Raw genomic sequence first — 20,720 nt, 5'->3', positions numbered from 1 at the left:
ATAATAATCTCCATAGATAATATTATTTCAAGTCAGGTAATGTCAGGATTTGTCTGCTCTTGGTGGTTGGGTTGAAAGAGAAGTCTCCTTTTTCAGAAACTGTTTAATGAGGTTGTGTGTGAGTGTGTGAGATATGTGTATGTATTTTATGGGATACATACTATAAAATATATTATGTACTCTATACTACAGATAGAGTATAAAATGCTTTTAGCTCCTGCTTTTAAAAAACTTACATTTTCAGGTAGAATATAAGGCTAGCAACAACAAATAGAATAAAATAAAAGATTCACAGTCAAATATCAGACTCTAGCCATAAAAGCCAACCAGAAAATAGGTGCGACATTGGAATGCTCTTTGTGAAGTATATGATTCAGTGACGTTATCCTGCAAATTATTTTTATAGGAATCTTGTGCTAGAAATTACATATATTTGGAGAAATACTGGACTTCTATGAGTGAGGAGGGTACTCAGGGTATTTTTTCTGTTGGGAGGATGCCGACGTGCAGGGTTCTTCCTGAAGGGAGAGGAATGGTGGAAGCAACCTTCCAAGGTCTCTACTGACATGGGGATTTTGGAGGAAGTAAATTAAGTAAATTAAGTCTCAGGACTGGAATTTTATTCATGCTGCCCTTACTGCCAAATGAAATGCACATTAAGCCTAAAAATAGAAAAGATTTACAATTAGTATTTTTTTTCCTCTTAAGCTGCCTGCCTACCCTTTCAGCAGAATGTACAATTCCATTCCTGGAGTCAAGCCACTGTGCATCTGATCTAAGATGATGCTGTTACCAGAGGCGAGGCTGAGCAGCTCAGGACACAGAGCAGTAGTCACTTAATCCACTGGGCTATTGTATTTTATTTAACAATTGGTTGATTCTCCCCCAGTGCCAGAGGTGCAGTGAGGGCCAGATTTACCTGCCTAAGTTAAAACTATGCATCTCTGGGGCGCCTGGGTGGCACAGCGGTTAAGTGTCTGCCTTTGGTTCAGGGCGTGATCCCGGCGTTCTGGGATCGAGCCCCACATCAGGCTCCTCTGCTAATGAGCCTGCTTCTTCCTCTCCCACTCCCCATGCTTGTGTTCCCTCTCTCGCTGGCTGTCTCTATCTCTGTCGAATAAATAAATAAAACCTTTAAAAAAAAAAAAACAACTATGCATCTCTGCCGTTGTGCTGGGGGAGACGCCCAGAAACATAACCCTTCATGCCCCAGCATTTCAGACAGTGCCTGCCGCAATCACTGTGGCAGAGTGGACAACCATGAAGGAGTGAGGACATCTGAGTTGTGGCCCCAACTCAGCCATGGCACTTGGTGCACAGTACTTGGTGTTGGCTTCTTTGCCTTAAGATACGTTTGTACAGATCAGTATACTTGCAGGTGTGTGTCCAATGAGATTGAAAAAAATATATATTAGGCCCCACATCTGTTTTAGGTGCTCACCATGGTTCAATGTTGGTCTAAAATAACTTTATCAAGAAGCCTTCAGTCCATGTGGGAAGAGAAGATAAATGCACATGAGTTCGCCAGTAGTCTGAAAGAGGCAAGAAAGTCAGTGCTGTCATTCACACGTAATAGATACCCAGTCGAAGTAGCTGGATGCATTATATGAAATTGGTAGCCCAAAGTTCAGGAGATGGAGATCTTATGAAATGATTTCCCCTTGACCTTAAAGAATATATGTCATATTTCTGTTTGGAGGATCACACTTCACACAAGAGGAATGTCATAAACAATAATATGAACTTAGAAAAACCGTGTTTATATAATTGCGAATGTGTTCATTTGGCTGAAACTGAAATTTTGTAAAGTGAATTCTGTGTGTATTTGTGGAATCTGGTCTTGATTGTTTTTTACTGTTTTGACTGTTTGCTAGTCAGAATAAGTTTTGTTTTTGTAATTAGGGGCCTTGTAAAAATTTCGGTCAGTGGAATGGTGTTCAGAGGTATAGATTACAAAGGTTAATCTGGTAACAATTTTAAGATGAACTGTGGTTATATGAGGTCAAAAGCAAGAGGACCAGTTAGGGTGACATCACCATAGTCCTGGTCTGGACCAAAAATTACCTTCTGTGACCATGGACCCAATGAATTCTTCACTGTAGAGCTGTAAGAAGCCTTAATAGTCCTTGCTGGTATGTAGCTAACAAACCACAATGCTGAGAAGTTAAGGAATTTTCCCAAAGGGAAATACCACTCATTGGTATCACAGGTCAAAGTTCAGTGAATGGAATGAAGGCCTACCTGAAATTTGGTAGGGTTCTCATTCTTGATTGTGATATCTCCAGATTAGCAGATAGGCAGAAACCAGCCTTTCTGCTGAACTCTCTGTTTTTCCTGGAAACAATGAAGGTGAAATCATCCTGGAAAAAAAGTGTGGATAACCTTCTAATATGAGTAGGGGATAGAGTACTCCATGTCTCAGGGCTTGAATCACAGAATGAGGAGTGGGACATTTGCTGGGAAGAGGGTCAGATGACCCATTGGCTGATGCTTTTGGCTAGAAGTCAAGTCGAGAGAGTCTGTGGCCACTCAGGTGTGTCAGTGATACGGAAATAATAACTGGCAATTGCCCATGAGTTGTGGAGCATGTACCACTGATGAGATGCAGCAGTGAGCACCAAGGAGGGCCCTGCGCTGGTGTTGGCAGGCCAGCGACTATATTTGCCCGGGAAGAGGGAACTTTTATTCTTTCGTGTAAGGGTTGCTCATCAGTTTCTCTGTGACAGCTGCTATTGCTGCTGAGGCAGAACTCCCAGCTAAGAGCCTTGCCTCAGTGCCAGTACTCACTCTGCTGGACGCTTTTCCACACCAATGTATGCCGAACAGAATCCTCACGCAGAAGCTGCTCTTAGAATCTTCTTGCAGTGGCAACTCCTTCAGACTCACCTGTGAACAGAATCCTCCCCTCTTCCCTTGTGTCCCATCCTCATTGCCTTCTCAGGCATCCATTCCCTCTTTGGCAAACATGCTACTGTCTTTTACACATACTCTCCCTCTTTTGCCAACTGTATTTCCCCCTTATTTCCCTGCCATTGGCTTTTTCTCTCCTTCAGTACAGGAGACTTTTAAGGCCCTGAGGATAGAGTCTGGATCTCTGGCTTGTGGGATGGAGCCCATATGGGCTGCAGTGTTCTGCTCTGCCTGCATTTCATCTGGAATGCCTCAATACCCAGTGGAGGCTTTTTGATGTGCGCATTTTAAAGGACTCAGAGTTTTGTTGAGCAGATTGTCCTTTCTGGCCCAAGACAGAGTTTTACTGGCCATCAATTCCATAGTAAATCAGATTTTTTTTCTAGAAAAATAACTTTTAATCAGGGAGAAATGCGTATGGACAAATGCCCTCAGAATTCATAAAATCAGGATTTTTTGATGTTTAAGCCTTTTTTTTTTTTCCCCCCTGAGAGAAAGCTGTCTGTGATATGCAATGTCTAGGTGGTTGTCAAGAGGTAAAAGCTTTCTTGAGTGGGCAGGGAGGTTAGGAGCCCTAATCTCTCTGAAGTCCTAAAGAAGTACCCTGCTACTTAGGAAGCCCCTGTCTGGGGCTTTATGTGGTGTAGACATAGGAGCAAGCCTCCTTGGCTTCTAACAGGTCCATGTGAGGATGTGCCTTTGGAAAGCCTTGAAACTTCCAGAAAAATAAACATTATAGACCCTATGCAAATTTTAGTCAAGTGGACAGGGGGACACTGATCCCATAAAGTCACACTGCTTAGAATTCTTACAAAACAGCAGTCCGTCTCTGCGGACACTATGATGAGTCCATGGCATTTAGTATAGGAGCACCAAAATCGTGCTTTCCTTGGTTTATTTATTTTTTTATTTCTGTAATTAAGCAGTAGGCAAAGCAAACATTCTGTGCCTTCTTTTTGTTTCTTTGCGTTTGGAAATCAAGCAGGTACTGCAAAACAGAGAGAGAGAGAGAGTTCTTCACTTCATTGCTAGTTTCCTCTCACTTTCTTGCCTCAGTGCAGGAAACCACCCAAGGAAGCCTTAGCAGCAGGCTAAGCCTGCCAGATTACATCTTTATTTTAATTTGGCAATAAACTAGTGTACAAACTGTGCTATAAAACATTGCCTCCAACGGCATCTCTCAGTCTGCCTTAAACACCTCACTAAACATGATGTGTTGGGAAACATTCGAAATGAGAGAAAACAAAACGCAGATGTGACTGAAAGAAAAAAATGGGAGAAAAGTGTAAGAATGCGTATATACCTCATTGTTGCAGACCACCATGGCACGGGGCACGTGGCCTCTCCATTAGGGATTGCACCCCGGGAGCGATTTATAAAGGGGAGGGTCTGCAATTCTGTGAAAGGGACATGAACACTGCTGAGCAGCTCGGGGAGGAGAGGCCCCCTCGCTCTGCTTATCCAGGCCGGCAGAGCACTGCCAGAGGGCCTGCTGCCCCTCACCCGAGTCCTCTGGTCCAGTGCAGCGTCCATCCTCTCGCCATGCCTGTGGATGTCCAAGCCCGTCAAGGCCGTGAATGCCATTCCCACTCCCACAAGCAAGAAATCGAACTGAACAAAGCAGCAGGGTCTGAGCTGTGGGAAAACAGAGAGCAGGTGTTCCTGTAGACATTCAGAAGGGCGGGGGTGGGGAGGTGTCAGGAAGCTCCAGCCTGCTGTTCTCGCAACCCAGGATGGCTCGCCCAGTGTCACCAGACCTTCGTATTTTATCAAGAGAAGTAATCCTGCTTCCTGTGAAATGTGGTATTTTCTTATTTGTAAGTATTTATAACTAACTCAAACATTTAAAACAGAAAACTGTGCAGGACAAATAAACCCCATGTGCTGCCTTGTGTTGGTCCCCGAGCATTTTTCTGGCCCTCCTGTCTTTCCCGTCGTCTTCTTCTCCTGTTCATGGATCTCCCTATCAGTTTTATTTTAGGAGATGTTAAGTTGTTTTGTGAAATTTAAAAAAAATAAATAAAAAAGCATCCAAACTGGGTGATCAGTTCTGTGGAGGGAAGACCACACCTTTAGGACAGGCTGCTGGGCTGCCCTGCACATGTGGCAGCTGTGGGATATTCGCCAGTTTATATTGTGTCGTTTACTTCGGAGCTCTGCGGTTCGGCAGTGCAAGTGCTATCCCGTGGGGACCTGCTCGGTTCCTCTGCATTCCAAATCACAGTTTATGAAGGTAATAAATCCTAAGTCTTGCACGTTCTCCTCACCGTCAGTGTTTTGGCATTTATGTATACGTGGAAGATACACACAAAACCAAAACATGGCTTTAAAGGGGGAGAACACGTTTGGATAAGGAGTCTCCTTTCACAAATAGTTGCAACTGTGTGGCGCCTGCATGGCTCAATCTGTTAGGCATCTGCCTTCGTCTCAGGTTATGATGCCCAGGTCCTGGGATTGAGTCCCACGTCGGGCTCCCTGCTCAGCAGGGAATCTGCTTCTCCCTCTCCTTCTGCTCCCCTACCCCCTTGTGCTCGCTCTCTCTCTCAAATAAATAAATAAAATCTTTAAAAAATAGTTAAAACTCTAAATGTTAACAGCTGGCATTCTCTGTATGAGTGAAGACTGACTTTGAATTAAAATGACATACTGAAAGAAAAGGAAAATTATACTGCAGTGTTTTTGATGGCATACCATAAAATTTTGGTAACTTGCATAAAAGTAAATTTTAAAAAAATGCTTTTGGTTTTATATCCATATTTAGGGGGAAAAAACAAAACAAAACAACAGCTTCCCTTCATTCCTTTTTAATCTTTCGTACTTCTCCTTACTGGACCCTAATAGAAGGCAGTTGCTGATCATGGCGACTTTGGATGCTGGGAATTCCCTGGGAAATTATGACTGCTTGAGAAAGGAATAAATGTCAGCATTTTCCAAAACTCAGTCATACTGGCTTCTCACCAGGTGTAGACAGTACAGAAGCCAGGTAAGAGCATGAGCTCTCTACCCTGTCAGGCCCTGCCAATGGCTGGGGGATGTCCGACAGGTCATTAAACTTTATTGGTTCTCCAGGACTGTGTGAGGATGCTGACATAACATACGTGCAACACTTAACACAGAGCCTGGCGCATCGTGGAGATGCCTGCCAATGCGTTGTTCACGCAGGCCTGAGAGACAACCCTCCTGGTATGGCGTAGCTGGATTTAGACCAAGCCTGCCTGAGCGGTCGTGTCTTCTCAGTCCCTAAAGTCGTAGACACTTTAGTCAATGTCAAATGCCCTCTTAGTGTTCAATCACTAAAAGGTACCATGGAACCAAAATGAATGGAGTGAGGAAAAACCAATACACAGTACTCGGAAAATATTGATTATAATAACAGTAAACCATTAAATATTAAAGCATTTGTCTTCACAGTAGCTCTATTTGTTTTTTAATAGACTCAGCAGCCCCTTAATGCCAAAAGGGCAAGATTGAAATAAAAGATAAGTAGATCCTTGAAATTCAGCCCCCTGCAGATATTCAAATAATTTCTGCACAAGCACAAACACTTAGAAAACTGATATCTACCTAATACCATCATGTTTCCCCAAGGCACTGCATTAAGTAAAAAGGCACTCAGTTATTTATAAGAAATATGTTGAGCATTATATTCCCTGCTGATTAGGTAGGAATTCCATGTGCTTGAAATTTTCCAATGTCAGAGCTGATTTCTAATCTCATAAATATGTAAATAACTTAAGTATCCAAGTACAAAACTGGCAATTAGAGTGGAAACCAGGGAGCTTGCTAAATGTCATCCCAATGCTTGTTTATAAAACAAATTCTCAAGCTGAAATGCCATCATATGTAAACAAGAGAGGGCTTCCTTCACCTTAGATACCTTGTTTAAACAGATTGTATTATTTTTTTTTTTCACTTGCAACTTGCGACACTTTTGCTCTACCTGTTCCTAACCATTTGAGTGGAATGGGCTGGAAGAATAAGGAAAAATTGACATTTTAAAGGAGTCAATGGGATTAAGGTTTGGACAGGCACAATTATGCTATTTGGTAGCTCTTTCAGCTTTGAAATAGAGTTACATTTTCACTCCTACAATGCTTTAGCCAGCTCTTTTGATCTGTCCACCAGTACTTGTCTGAATGGATTATGATATGTCCTTAATCCAGGCACCAGTATGGGGAAGTTTGAAGGACGTTTGATGTCATAAGAGAACATGAATCTCTTTCCTTAAAAAGCTGATAGGATACCTGGAAAGACCTGCCTCTGTGGAGGGCCTTTTAGAAATCTAGTAATGCTAGGATTTTCTGCATTCTTCCAAGACAAGAGTGGTTAGAAGCAATGATGCTGCCAAGAAGGGGAGTGATTTTGGAAGGAAGAAGGCTTGGCCTTGTGAGTAGACACATTTTGTGAATTTATGACTCGATGGTTTTCATATTTAAAAAAATAAAAATGTTACCTTGTCTAATCGCCTACCAGGGTATTGTAAGTGCAAATTACAAATGGCACAGTCATTGCCCCAAGGGACCCAGAGGCCAAGATCACATAGCTGGCAAGAAGAAGAAAAAGCAGAAGTCAACATACCCCCCTAAAATTGCCAGGCTCCTTTACTGAGGTATATTCTTAATATAAAATATCATTAAGCAAGAGGCACCAATATAGACCTTCAAAGCTCCACTCTCCTGACTTGCTTAACTCCAATGCCTGCCTGGCTGATCCAACCACAGGCACGATGAGAAAATAGCCCAGAACAATAAGATGTGGGATTCTAAGCCAAACAGCATCACTTGCTGTAGAAAAGACCATGATAAAAAATATTCAGCCTCAAAGGTTGGGAACTTGGAATCCTTGTCTAGGACACTTCCTTACTTCCAGAAAGTCTGGAAGAAAAAAGCAGTCTCATCTGTTTCTCCCTGTCATTCCTCCCTTCCTCAGGGTCTGAGGACAGTCAGTGAAGGCTGATGGCAATAATCCGTAGCGGAAATCAGAGAGAGAGAACTAGCACTGACCATTTGCTCTGTAGCAAGCATTCTGCAAGGCATTTCACATCGATTGCTCAACTTCATTCTTACAGCAAACATTAGAGATGTTATTATGCCCATTTAGCATTTGGGGAATCTGAGGCTCTAAGGAATTAAGAAAATTTCCTAAGGTAGCCTGTCAGGCGATTGCTAGAGCCATATTATAGCCTATGTTTGAATGTCTTTCCACTCTGTCCTCACTGCACCATAAATCCAAAAACCAAAAAACCATTTGCATCCCTAGAAAAACCAGTGTGATTTTTAAATTTTCTTAATTGCCATTTTTTTCCATTTTTCTGTAACGCTCTCTTCCCTGTCCCACCTACCAGGAGAACTGTTCCCTCGGACAGACACTGCGGCACCCATTTCAGGAGCTGATTTCACAGTAGGGGGAGGACTGTTGTTTGAAGATCACAAGGGAGAGGAAGCAAGGGGTGGGGGGTGGGGGTACCTGTGAGCCAGATGGAAAGCACCCCTGGCTGGCTCCTGGGCACCCCACGCCCCTTGTGAAAGAGTAGAGTCTGCGTGTAAAATTGCCCCCCTCCCAGGAGAAGTGACCCACTTCTGATCAGATGTGCTTCTTTTTCTTTTTTTTTTTCTCTTTAAATTTTGTTTTGTTTGTTTATTTTTTTTAATGGTGTCCCTCCCCTTCCCTCGTGCTCATACCCAGGGGTGCTGGCTAATGGGAGCACTTGCCTCTCCCCTGCCCTGGTGTGGCAACTTCCCACTGGTCTGTCTGTCCTCCCTTCTGTCTTCACAGTCCTGAGGCATCTGTCTTACGGAGGCACGGTTCCAGTTACATTCCAGTTGCGTTTCACAACTGCTGAGCTCTCTCATCTGTGCACTTAAATAATGGTAGGATGCTATGGCTGTTGAGGGCTACTCATTGATATTGAGGGATTTGTAACATAGTTCTGATTTCAGATTCCAATTATTTTATTTATCTTGTATTTATTTCTCCATCTATATTAAATAATCTTTAAAGCCAAGATTCCTTCTTTTAATTTTTTTGTATACCTCTACAGGAAGTGCCCACAAATGCAACTGGCCTCAGTCACATATTGACCCTTCCTTGCCAGACAGCCCCAGTTCCATATGTCTGACCCCCCAGCCTGCCTCAGAGTGCCAAACCAACTGCAGGGCATGGGACAGACTTCAGTGGCAGTTGGGAACTGGCCAGCGACAGATTTGATAAATCCAACCACACGAGAGATGGATGGAGCCAGCGATGTGTCATCATTCCTGCTCACTGTTCATCAGCAAAGGCTGAATACCCAGCCTCGATTCTCTTGTCTTGTAACCTTGTCGACATTTGGATCCAGTCTCTCTATTAGCTCCCCACGAGTTGCAGTAGGTTGCATCTGTCCAGCCTGTAGCCAGGCTCTGTTTATAGTCTCTGCTCCCACTTCACTTCTCTGCATGCAGGCCAGTCAAGCTGGGTCTCTTGCAGTTCACAAAAGAACAAAACCAACAACCTAAGCTTTGCTGCTCTGTTTATTTGTTCACGCTGACCCATTCATTCTGGAACACTTTTTCTCCACATAGTTATACTAAGGAATGTTAACTGTACTCCAGGCCCACCTTGAAAGCTCTGGCAGGTATCCACCTTTTCCTCTCCTACATAGGCCACCATAGCACTCTGAACAAAATGTTACACATTTTTGTTATACGTTGTCTGGATATTCCCTGATAAGCTAGCCTTTCCTTTGAGGAATTTTCATCTGTTGGGGACGGGAGAGCTGGTCTACAATGGCCATGATGGTTCTCTCACTTTCTATCCCTGTACCCACTGGCCAGGAAGAAGACTCATGCTAGCACTTAGTGAAGTTTTATCAGATTATTTGAGGTACCAAGGGATGTGTCTTTCCCATAGAGAGAGTTCAGGCCTTCTCCTGCACTGTAGAACCAGAGCCTCAGAGCATACTTCTGAAGACCATGGATTTTTGTGGATGGATTCTCTTCCTGTTGAAGCTGGTGGAGGAAAGAGCTTGATATTTGCAATGCCTTAGGCCTGGCGTTAGGAATTCATTTGAAGTCCTCAAGGTACCATCTCTTTCTTCCTAAAAAGAATTCAGTAACAGCAGTGTGAACTGGAGAATCACGAGGTAGATAAGTGCTTTGTACCCAGGCCATCCCAGGGCAGTATTAGGATGAGGCAAGTAAAATAATACTGGCAGGCATTTCTGTCAGCCTTCTCAAGAAGTGCAGTTTGCGGGCCTCCTGCATCTAAAATGTTAAGGGCAGAGAAGCAAAAGGGAGTGAGCAGGCAGCCTTGAAATGAGCCCACTGCAGGAAGTATTCTGCCAACATGGAAGCCTCTTAAGGAGTCTGTGTGGAGGAGACCCAGGAACCTACCTCCTGACTGGGAAAGTCTCCACGAGGAGCTTTGTGGGGAAAGCATTCAATCCCATCAACCAAAGATTTACAGCATATTAGCACTCTTCCTTTTACAGTTGTGTTCGTGCACCAATTTCCTAGCTGCAGAAGAAGTTCCCTAATGTGTGCCTGTCTGACTTGAAAAAAGAGGGGATTGATCTGATTTAGAAATATCGAGAAGATGTTCCAGGGACAGTGATGAGTGCACGCTTTCGCATCAGCACAAAGAACTTGAATTTCTCTTCAGAGAACGATGCTACCCTGCAAGGGCTTCAACCACCACGTGAATAATAAGAAGATAGAAAATGAACGTTGGCAGCAGCTGCTCTCATACCCCCTTCTCTCACCCCATCTTAGTCTGCTCTAGATCCGGAATGCTGAGCTATGCAGTGAATCTCACCGTTTCCCACCCCCCACGCTGTCGGTCTCCCTGTGGCATCCCCATTTATCCTCCCTCCAAGCCTCTACCCCTAATCCAGCTCACAGCTCTGCAGCCTCCTGAGGACGGCACCAGGGATGGCTGAACAACTGGCTAAAAGCTCCTCACAAAACTAACCCTCGCCATTGCATCCTTTGCAGTTAACTGTATTTCTATCTGTGCGCTTCCTACAGCAGACAAAGGCAGATGGCAAGAAAACAAGCCAATGTGAGAGATGCTAAAAGAGAGAAAAAACAGATGACGTCTGAAACAGAGAAAGAGGGAGGGAGGAGAGACCATTCAGGAGAGGAGCGTTACAGGAGGGAGAAGTATTGACAGCCCTGGACCCATGTAAGGACAGAGCAAAGGGTCAGGCCCCGCGGCTGAGGGTAGATCGAGAGCAGAGACAAGCAGTGGGTTTGTGGTCATTAAGTTCTGTTTACTGAGGCAGGGAAGCGGTCTCGGACAGTTGAGGAGGATTTGAGATAGGAAGGACTTCCTGCCTTGCATTCTTCTTAGTCAATGAGAATCCTTTCCCTGTTCCCTTTCTAAAATTTGTATTTCTTCAAAAAATTTCCCCAGTACTTTGTACCAGTTAGCACAACAAAAACAAACCAGAAACCCTCCCAAGAATGGTGTTTTGGGATTTATGACAGAGGTTAACAGATGAATGTTGCCCTCCTAAAACTAATACATATATTCTGTTGTCTTCTCCCTGATCTCTCTCTCTCTCCCTCTCTCTCTCTCTCTCTCTCTCTCTCTCTTTCTTCAGCATTGCTGGTGAAAGCTGCTCTGCTTTCTCTGATGCGACAGATAGTAATGATAGTTCTCCGTTCTGTGTTCTGACAGTCAAAAGAAGCCTTAGAGCCAGAGACAGAGAGGGAAATAAATCTTATTTAGGTGCTGCCAACACTGTGAATTTTATTAAAGGACATTGACTCCTTTTGCAAGAAAAGCCTTCCACTGGCACTGAGACAGTGTCATTGGGTAAAAGACTTTGATCCTTTTCTCTTCTTTGTGGAAGAGAACTTGGCTGTCAGACTCTGCATGTTTAATTAACACATTAACTTGAGTGGCTGTGAGTTGTTGTTGTCTCTTTTAGCTATGACACCAGGCTGGACAATAGGGGGAAAGTATTTGAAGTATTTCGGGGAGTATACAGAGCAGCTTTGGCTAAGGGTAAATATGCAAGACACCCTGCTTCCAAATCTTTGGAAGCTTCAAATGTACTGATACCTATAGTTCTGGTTTGTTCACTTGTTCGTTTTTTAGGTATAGGCCTCTACCGTGGCTTCATGAAAATAAAATATATTGCTCTCATAAGTTACCTTTGTCTACCCATCGGGAAACCTGGGTACTTTACTAGATAGAGTCATCACTAGGGAATTTGCATGGTGCAAAATTGACACTTTTTCCCCCTTGCCAATCTACTGTGTGCTAGACATTTTCTAGAAGGAAAGGATTCCCGACACCTATAAGCTTTATGTAGTCTGATTGAAGGGGCAGGGAGTGGTCTCATATATTTTAGAGTGACTTTAGAAAGGAAAGAATTTCTGCCTTGTGTTCATAGATGGCTCTCTTGGAAGATTACCAAGAAAATTAAATATAAATATGTGGCCTATAGCTTGATACCATCTGTTGAACCATGGAAATGAGGCCACAGGGAATTTTAGTGTGTAGGGAAAGGGTCAAAGAAAAGGCATATTTTGGTCTGGGCCTAAAAAGAAGACCGGCATTGAGGTTAGGCACGTCTTAAAGCCACCTCAGCCAGAGGGGGAGCGTCAGTGAAGACACAGCACGGGAATTCTGCTCAGGTATGCATGAGAAAATGAGAAGGTGAGTCCGTCAGCACCAAAAGGTTCCTTTCGAGAGAGAAAACTGAAAAGAATGTCACTGAGCTGAGTAAGAGAGGCGTGGTTTATTGGATTGTCTGGTATCCCCACTGCTTGAGGGGCCCCTAGATGCTCACAAATAACAGAGTAGCCCCTTGAAGAGGATAAAAACAAATATCGTGGGACATACCTGACTGGTCCGCAGATTCTGAATCCAAGCCTAGGGGGATCAATTAAAAAAGACATAGAAAACACACACACACACACACACACACACGCACACACAGATGGCAGCACCCAGTAATTCCGCACAAAGATAAATTCTGTGTGGGGGCAGGGATGGCAGTCCCTTGGTGTCACCATATGAGCCCTCAGAGTTAATATTTGATTTTCAGGATATATGTCCAGCCTCATGCACAGAATTGTTATTATTTCAAGCCATCCTGATTCTGTTACATTTGCATAAATCTTTGTGTATAAATATAGATATTAACATACATTTATATATAGACATAGGCACACACAGCAGTGTGAACTCTATTCTCTTTATTTTCTCCTTTTTTATTTAAATTCAACAGGCAACATACAGTACATCACTCGTTTCAGATGTAGAGTTCAGTGATTCATCAGTTGCATCTAACACCCAGTGCTCATCACATCACGTGCCCTCCTTAATGCCCATCACCCAGTTACCCCATCTTCCCACCCACCTCCCCTTCCAGCAACCCTTGGGTGGATTCCTGTAGTTAAGAGTCTCTCATGGTTTTTCTCCCTCTCTGATAACTTCTTGTTGAATTCTCTTTAAACTCATGGTAAGAAGTGCAACTGTGGGCTTAAAACAAGAGCAAGGGGTTGGGGGGAGAGGGAGAAGCAGACTCTCCCAGACCAGGTGCTTGCTGTTGTAGTTCTACAAGTCTGTGTGTTCAGGTGCCAAGTGTTTGGGATATGCTGGTGAACGTGCATACCCTGGCCGCTTGGGTTTGGAATTAAGAGGGAATGAGTTGTCCCATCCTCTGTTATCTCTGGGAAGGGAACTGCCGCCGCATCTCTCCTTAGCACTCTTAAGAGGAGTCAAGCATAAAATGTACCCAGGCATGATGGGGCAGAGAAAAGACTTGAAAGAAAAAGCCACAGATTCTCCTTGATCAGATGCCCAAATACTATGTAGTTGGAGCCAATTGAGCTGTTTGCTTAGTAATCACATATTTCAGACTTTTTTTTTTTTTTTTTTGGCTTTAGAATGTGTTTTGATCCAATGGACACAATGTCGTAGGAAACTCTTCCAAGGGTTGGTAGTCACTTGAGCTGACCTGTTCCTTGGATTTGCCCAGTGCATCTGCCACCTGGGTGAATCACTTGGTGAGTCATTTGACCTTTCACTGAGTGCTGGAGCTGGAGAGAGGACAAAGCTGGACAATCATGGTACTCAGTACGGTATGACTCATTATCCATTCACTATGGGATTTGGCGAATGCAGTGGTGGAAGATTGGGGTGTCAGTAGGTTACAGACCAAGCAATTAGTAGAAAGGAGATATTCCAGATGATATTTATCAAATCAGTAACCAGTCGTCCATGGGAACCAGAATGCCTGGTTCAACAGCAATCTCCAGGCTGCCATCAGAGGACACTTCCATGGAGCTGCAAAGATGATTGGAGAAGAGCAGAGGTGTGGAGTGAGCCAAGATAAAGAGCAGGAAGTAAGAGAAGAATCATGTTTGGAGGGGAGGGAGCATGTGGAGCGTTAGACCCTGTCTCATGAGCAGGGCTGCTTTGCAGTTGCCCTCGGAGTGTAGCAGTGTAGCATGTGGACTTGAACTCTTACCAGCTGTAGAGCCATCTGTAAAATAACTTGAGATGGCATCACAAGGATGGCATGTGGATTAAATGAAATAATGCATGGAAAGCACTTGGACCACCATGACAGTGTAGTCTCTGTGGGCTGCCGGGTTAGCCTGAAGCTTCTCCGGCTGCTGTGGAAAAGACCAGCAATAGCTCCTCTGGGCTGCAGGGTCAGTGCCGATCTGCCTAACTTGCCATTCAAAGCCTTGTTCCAAGCTGCCCTCAACATTCACATCTACACTTATTCAGATAAGCCAGGCTTATTTGTATACTGTCCCCGTGTATCTCACCGCTCTGACCCACGTTGCTCCTTGCGTCACGCCTGTCCCATTTCTGTCAGTTTGAACGCTGCTATTCATTCGGACCTCAGCTGGATCTGCACACATCTGTGAAGCGTCCCTGACTGATTCTGATTCTCCTTCCTCGGCTTTCCTCCGTCACAGGTGGCCTCATGCATTTTGCATTTCTCATGATTTTAGTCATGTGCAGGTTCAACTATCTGCTCTTCAAGCGCCAGATCTTGGATTTGGCACTTCTCTGTATTCCACGCAGTGATCTGCATGTGCTAGCTCAAGTGGCACTGCTGACTTTGTCACCAGGTAGAATGGCGTATGAATCCCAGCTCATTCTCATGTTGGGAGGGCATGTGGTTTCCAGCAAATCACATAATCTTCCTGAACTTCAGCTTTCTCAGTTGTAAGGTGGATATAGTAACACCTGCCTTGCAGAATGTGTATGAGGAGTAGAGGTGATATGTGCTTCGTTCACCTGGCAGATGGCAGGTGCTCAATAAATGGTAGGTTCTATTGTTGTTGTTGTTATTATTAATATTGATCCAGTGAACTAATATTTGTATATTCAATGTACCCTGGGGTCAAGGTGATAAATAATTTCTCTTCTCTACAGTTATACAGCTCTGCTGAATTTGGGAGAAGGTGGCAGCTCATCCAGGAAGGGGTCGTGCCAAACAGGTTCTACTGGTAAGTCTCATTTTATTTTCTAGCCCATTAAGAGATCACCTATTAAATGAGCATTGGAATCTTTTTCTCCCCCAGATCTCTCACGTGAGGTCTGTCCTTACTGAGATATGCCCACATCCCCACAGGGCAGGATGTGATACTGGAATAGTCAGCATTTCAAGGGAATGTTAAAGCTGTGCCAGAGTACTGAGCCTCAGAGATTAGTGATCAACCAGGGCTTCGTAACTGTTGTTTTGTTATATTTTGAAGGGACTTGTGAAATAGACACTTAAAAACATTTTAGTACTGGTTTTTATTACTAAGAGCATTATACACACATGTGTTACATGTTAAAATAAGGGTTTTCAGTGTAAATAAGTAGATCTTACTAGTCTGAAAGCAGATCTTCCTCCCATTCCTGATTTCACATCTCCCCCACCTCCTCATCGTACAGGGCACAACCAGCATTCTTAGTTTCTTAGTTCTCCTTCCATAAATGTTCTGTGAGTTACCAAACATATATATGTAAAATATGTTCTTAGCTTGGCCTGTTATAATACAGCACCATAGAGTCAGTAGCTTAAACAACACATTTATTTCTTATGGTTCTTGAGGCCAGGAAGTTCAAGGTCAGGGTGCTGGCAGATTCAGTTCCTGGTGAAGACCTGGGTATTGGAGAGGATACTGCAAGATGCTTCAGAGGATAATGCAGGTTATTGCAGAGGGCTGCCTTCTTGCTGTGTCCACACACAGGGGAGAACAGCAGAGGAGCATCAGAAGAAAGAAGGAAGCAAAGAAAGTAATATTCTTCCTTTTCTTTACTACCTGTGCCCATCCGCCTGTTTAAACTAGAGGTGGCGTCCCTCCATGGGAACCGGTGGCCACAATTGAAAAGAAAGGAAATAATACAAGTTCCTTTTGGTTTTTGAGTTTCCAAAGGCCTAGATCCTGGCAAAGAAAAAGCACTCTAGTGTAATTTTGACTTTACCTAACAGTTGCTTTTGAATTTACAACCTAATCTCTGCCAAAAATATGACTCTACCCTACTTTGACCTAATCTGCCCACGGAAAGCATGTTTAGGTTGTTTCTAGACTTTTGCTGGTATAAGCACTACAGTAAGAACTAGCTCAAAGAAGAGTCTCAGTATCTCTTGTCCTCATCATTCAGAATCATTGGCATCATGACCTTTTAGGGGCCAACAGGCTCCCTACAGTTCTGAAAGGTGTCTCTCCTTTACTCCTCCTGAAATCACACTGCTTCTTATCAGCCTTTGGACTTACAGGCACGTGATAGCTCCCCACACCCACCCCAGTTCTCTTACTTTTAGGGTAATGCATTTTCATCTTTCTCGTTTTCAAACCCTGCCCTAAAAACCCCTGTGGGAACTGAAAGCCAGAGGAACTGCATTAGAGGAATCCCTTAAAACGCTTGTGAAACTGCCTGAAAAAGTGAAGGATAAGTCATTTGCAAACTAACAGGCTCAAAGATAACACATAGAGGATTCTATATGGAATGATACCTAATTTTCCCCCATGAGAAAGAGACATTTATAACTAAAGAAGGATTTTGTTGCACAGAAGCCGTTCACCTCTTTCCCACTGCTGCTGTTGCTCAGCAATGGCTTGAACCTTGCTCTCGGGGTCCACATTGGCCTCTCCCTTCTCCTGGAATTCCACTCTAGCTGTCACTGAGTCTCCCTCCTGTGGTCAGCATTTCTTCTCTTCCTTTCTTACTCATCCTGTCGCTTATTCACATGACTCCCTGCACCTCTGTATGTTCTGCCTAGAAAGTATAGAGTCACTTTTCGGAAAGAGGGGCCATGTTTTTTGTTTCTGATTTTGTTTTTCACTCTGTCTTTACTTGGTGCCATATGTGTAAAGAAGGGCTTCAGAAAATAGATAAATGAAGAACTAAAATAAACTAATGGAGTCCACCTAACTTAACCTGGAAATGGAGTTGATAGTTTGTCAGTGAGAAAGTGTAAGGGACCAGTCTTTCAAGTTCTGATTCCAAGTGACTTGGAATAGCTGACTGTGGACCCAGCAAAGGAAAGTAGAAAGTTGCAATTTTCAGAGGACTGGATGGACATGTGTTTCCTACCAGTAGAAATGAAGAAAAATGTTGACTAAAAAGATAGATAAGAAAAAAGAACTGAGATGAGAATAGTTTCCATGTAGGTGGCACATGGTATGCAGTATTTTCTAGCTCACTAGAGGTCTTATTTACACACAGCATTAGGAGGTGAACAGACCCCATCATTGCTTTGGCTGGTGCTAATTGCATACGTTCTTATCTATTCTTTGAATGGGGTCTTTTATCTGAAAGCCTGATTAACAAACCCTTGTAACAAAATGTCATAATATCATTATCTTTATAAAAACGATTGTGGATGAATTCTGATTAATCTGTCTGTTAAGTAAAATAAATAATGTCCCTCCTTCTACCTTTGGGAACAGAGAGACAAATCTTCTTCATTCAAGCCCTAAAATTATGATAAGCATGATTCAAACTTAAGCTCTTTAATTCCCTGAACAGTTTAATGAAGTAAGCCTTGCATTATCATCATTCACAGATGGGGAACTTATGGTATGGAGAGGTTAACTAATTTAGCCAAGGTCACACAGCGGAAAGTAGCAGAGCCAGGATACAAATGCAGGCAGTCTGGCTTCAAGGTCCATGCTCTACTAAATCAATGGACTCCGTTGCCTCTGTCTCTTGGCCTTTTTTTCTGGGCTGGGGCTGTGAGCCCTGGAAACCCAGCCCATTCAGGCAGCTGAGCAGAGAAAACCCGAAGCTCTTTTGGCCACGGTGCCTTCATGAGTATCTCTCCAACTGGGCTTGGCGGATGGCCCCCATGGGTTCTTTTAGCTCTGTTGGTTTTTCCAGAGAAGGCATGAGACCTTGTAAATTGCACAGTGCACATGACCGTTGATGAAAATCTCTTGATCTCTGGCCACATGGTCTGTATTTCTGACTGAGTAACTTCCTGAGGCTAGCAGCAGAGGTGTCAGTCAAAGCAGTATTTATTAGACTCACTCCTGGAAACCAATTGCTTCAAATTACATGGGAACAATGGGGCTATCTAGGATTACTCAGCAAGCTTAATTAAAAGAGGCCCCCTTTAATCATTTTTGCTTGGAGCCTGGCTATGGGGTTGTGGAAGGGCCTGAGGGCAACTTTTCTAGTGATAAATTTTCTAGTGTAAGTGACTCTGGGTAATAACATAGCATTTCCCACAGAGAAGAATGAAGATGAATTCATGTCTTTTCCTCATCACCTAGTCCACTTAAGAAATACCTGTTTTGGGTGGCAATAGCAATGCCACCTCTGAAAGCAGTTGATGGCAATTGGGAAATAATTCTGGAACATAAGAGCTTATTCTTATGTTATCACAGTGGTTGCTGTTCATATGCCCATAGCGAACATAAGTATGAACTTGCCTCCAAGGAGTTCATATTGTTTTTAAAACAGGTTTACATGTATATTCAGCAGCTTATAAAACACATCTTAGTACAATATTGCTCTTAATAGAGTGGGTGTCCTTTTTATTTAACTAACTGTGATAGCAGTCTTGTTCTTTGTTATGTCAGAAATCAGTTACGCTGGGAGTACAGCCTGGAGATTAAGGGGCTCAGAGATGCTGAGGTGTGGGTTCCAGCTTGGCCATTTACTCAGTGAGGGGTCACGGGGAAGTTATTCCTGTGTGCCTCAGTTTTTTTTTTTTCCTCTGTGAAATGAAGGTAACTAATACCTATTTCATTAAATGAGATATTCCTCATGAACTGGTTACATGCCTGGCACCTAAGAATTGTATTAAGTGCCCACTGACTAATAGTAATAATATTCTTAATAGTGGCTGACCTTCTACATCTATTATTTGTGCTCCCCCACCCTTGGCTTCATTCTAAGGTTGGTTTTCTCATTTGCGGCAACGATGGACATTGTGAACTTTAGTCTACTTTATAACAGTGTAGAAGCCCCATAAAACCAGCCTACCTCTTCCCTTATATTTCCAGGGATTGAATCTGAGTGCTCAAGGCTATGGAAGGCGGTACCTTACTCATGTAGGTCAGGGATGTGAAATAGGAGATGGAGTTGAGTCCCAGTCCAAATGCATGGTTCAAGGTTAGGGGAGAGATGATTGCTAAAAAGGAGAAAAAATCGGAGTCTGTTATTATCAAAAGGGAAAATAGATTTTCATTAGGGAAAAAAATACAGATGGGAGAACTGAGCGTCCACAAGATAAAGTCCCATAATGGGGATTTCTGTTAAGTTACTAGAATGATCTGGGTGCATGGTAAATCGTGTCATTTGATCCTTATAACAAGATTGTGAGGTAGGGATTCTTATCCTCATTTTGATAAAATAGGAAAGTGATATATTTTATCCAACATAACACACATAATATGTAATAGAGCCAAGTTTTGAAACTTGGTCTGGGCCCATGGCCCTTGCTTGCAGTAGTAAAAATCAGCCCTATATTTAAGATTTATTTCTGACTTGCATCCCCCAATAATAACTGTTACTTTAACAGTTCAATAGGTAAGAGCCAAGGTGTTGCTTTGACATTGAACAAGGACACAGACTTGGATGATCAGGGGTATCCCAAATTCTTGAATGAGGGAAGGGCCTGCCAAAAGCTAAATTCACTATTAGTAGTTGCTGACTGTGGGGATCTGTTTCAACTTTTGAACAAGGCAATGGGAGGCAGTTTTCATTATAAACCACTCAGCAATCTATTATCTATGCAAAAGACAAGGCAATCTTAGAGCTGTGCCACTTAATTAAAAATAGGTTCAGACTTACCTTATTGGTTATGTTGTTCTGACATATAGGGGGCTGGCTGGAAAAGGGGACAGCTGAATGATGATTACATATTTTCTGTGACTAATTCACACGCAGAAAATTAAGAGTTGACTCAACAATGAGCCTTTGTATTCTAGAATGCCAGCCTTGTTTCAATGATGTCCCTCAGGGGCACATGACAGCTGTATTTCACAGCAGAGAGGTACAGGAATACTTGTTAGTCCATACTCCGTGCTTCTGAGCATGTATATACGTCGCCATCCATTACTGTGATTCAGTGCCAGGCAATATGAATGACTCCCTATTCCATATCTTTGCCAAGTCCCATTTTTTGAGCACTTAACTGTGTGCCAAGCCCTATGCTAAGTGCCTGGCATATACTGTTTCAGTCCTCAAATTAAAGTCATCAAAACTTTTTCAAGATATGTGATAGAAAAATGCAGCCTGCACGTATTGCATGGTGCACTGGGTGTTATACGCAACTAATGAATCATCGAACTTTACATCAGAAACCAGGGATGTACTGTATGGTGACTAACATAATATAATATAATAAAAAACAT

The 20,720-nt window shown here is 43.2% G+C and overlaps 1 protein-coding gene across 1 annotated transcript in view; it reads left to right on the top strand.

Moving 5' to 3' along the window:
* Positions 1-20,720, top strand: part of SORCS1 (sortilin related VPS10 domain containing receptor 1) — a 518,641-nt gene that overhangs the window by 340,528 nt on the left and 157,393 nt on the right. Inside the window, 1 exon segment of the mRNA XM_034663251.1 lies at positions 15,298-15,371. Coding sequence (XP_034519142.1) covers positions 15,298-15,371 — 74 coding nt within the window.

Source organism: Ailuropoda melanoleuca, chromosome 6 (assembly GCF_002007445.2).
Source record: "Ailuropoda melanoleuca isolate Jingjing chromosome 6, ASM200744v2, whole genome shotgun sequence".
NCBI classification, from domain to species: Eukaryota; Metazoa; Chordata; class Mammalia; order Carnivora; family Ursidae; genus Ailuropoda; species Ailuropoda melanoleuca.
This window is presented reverse-complemented; position numbering and strand designations above follow the sequence as displayed.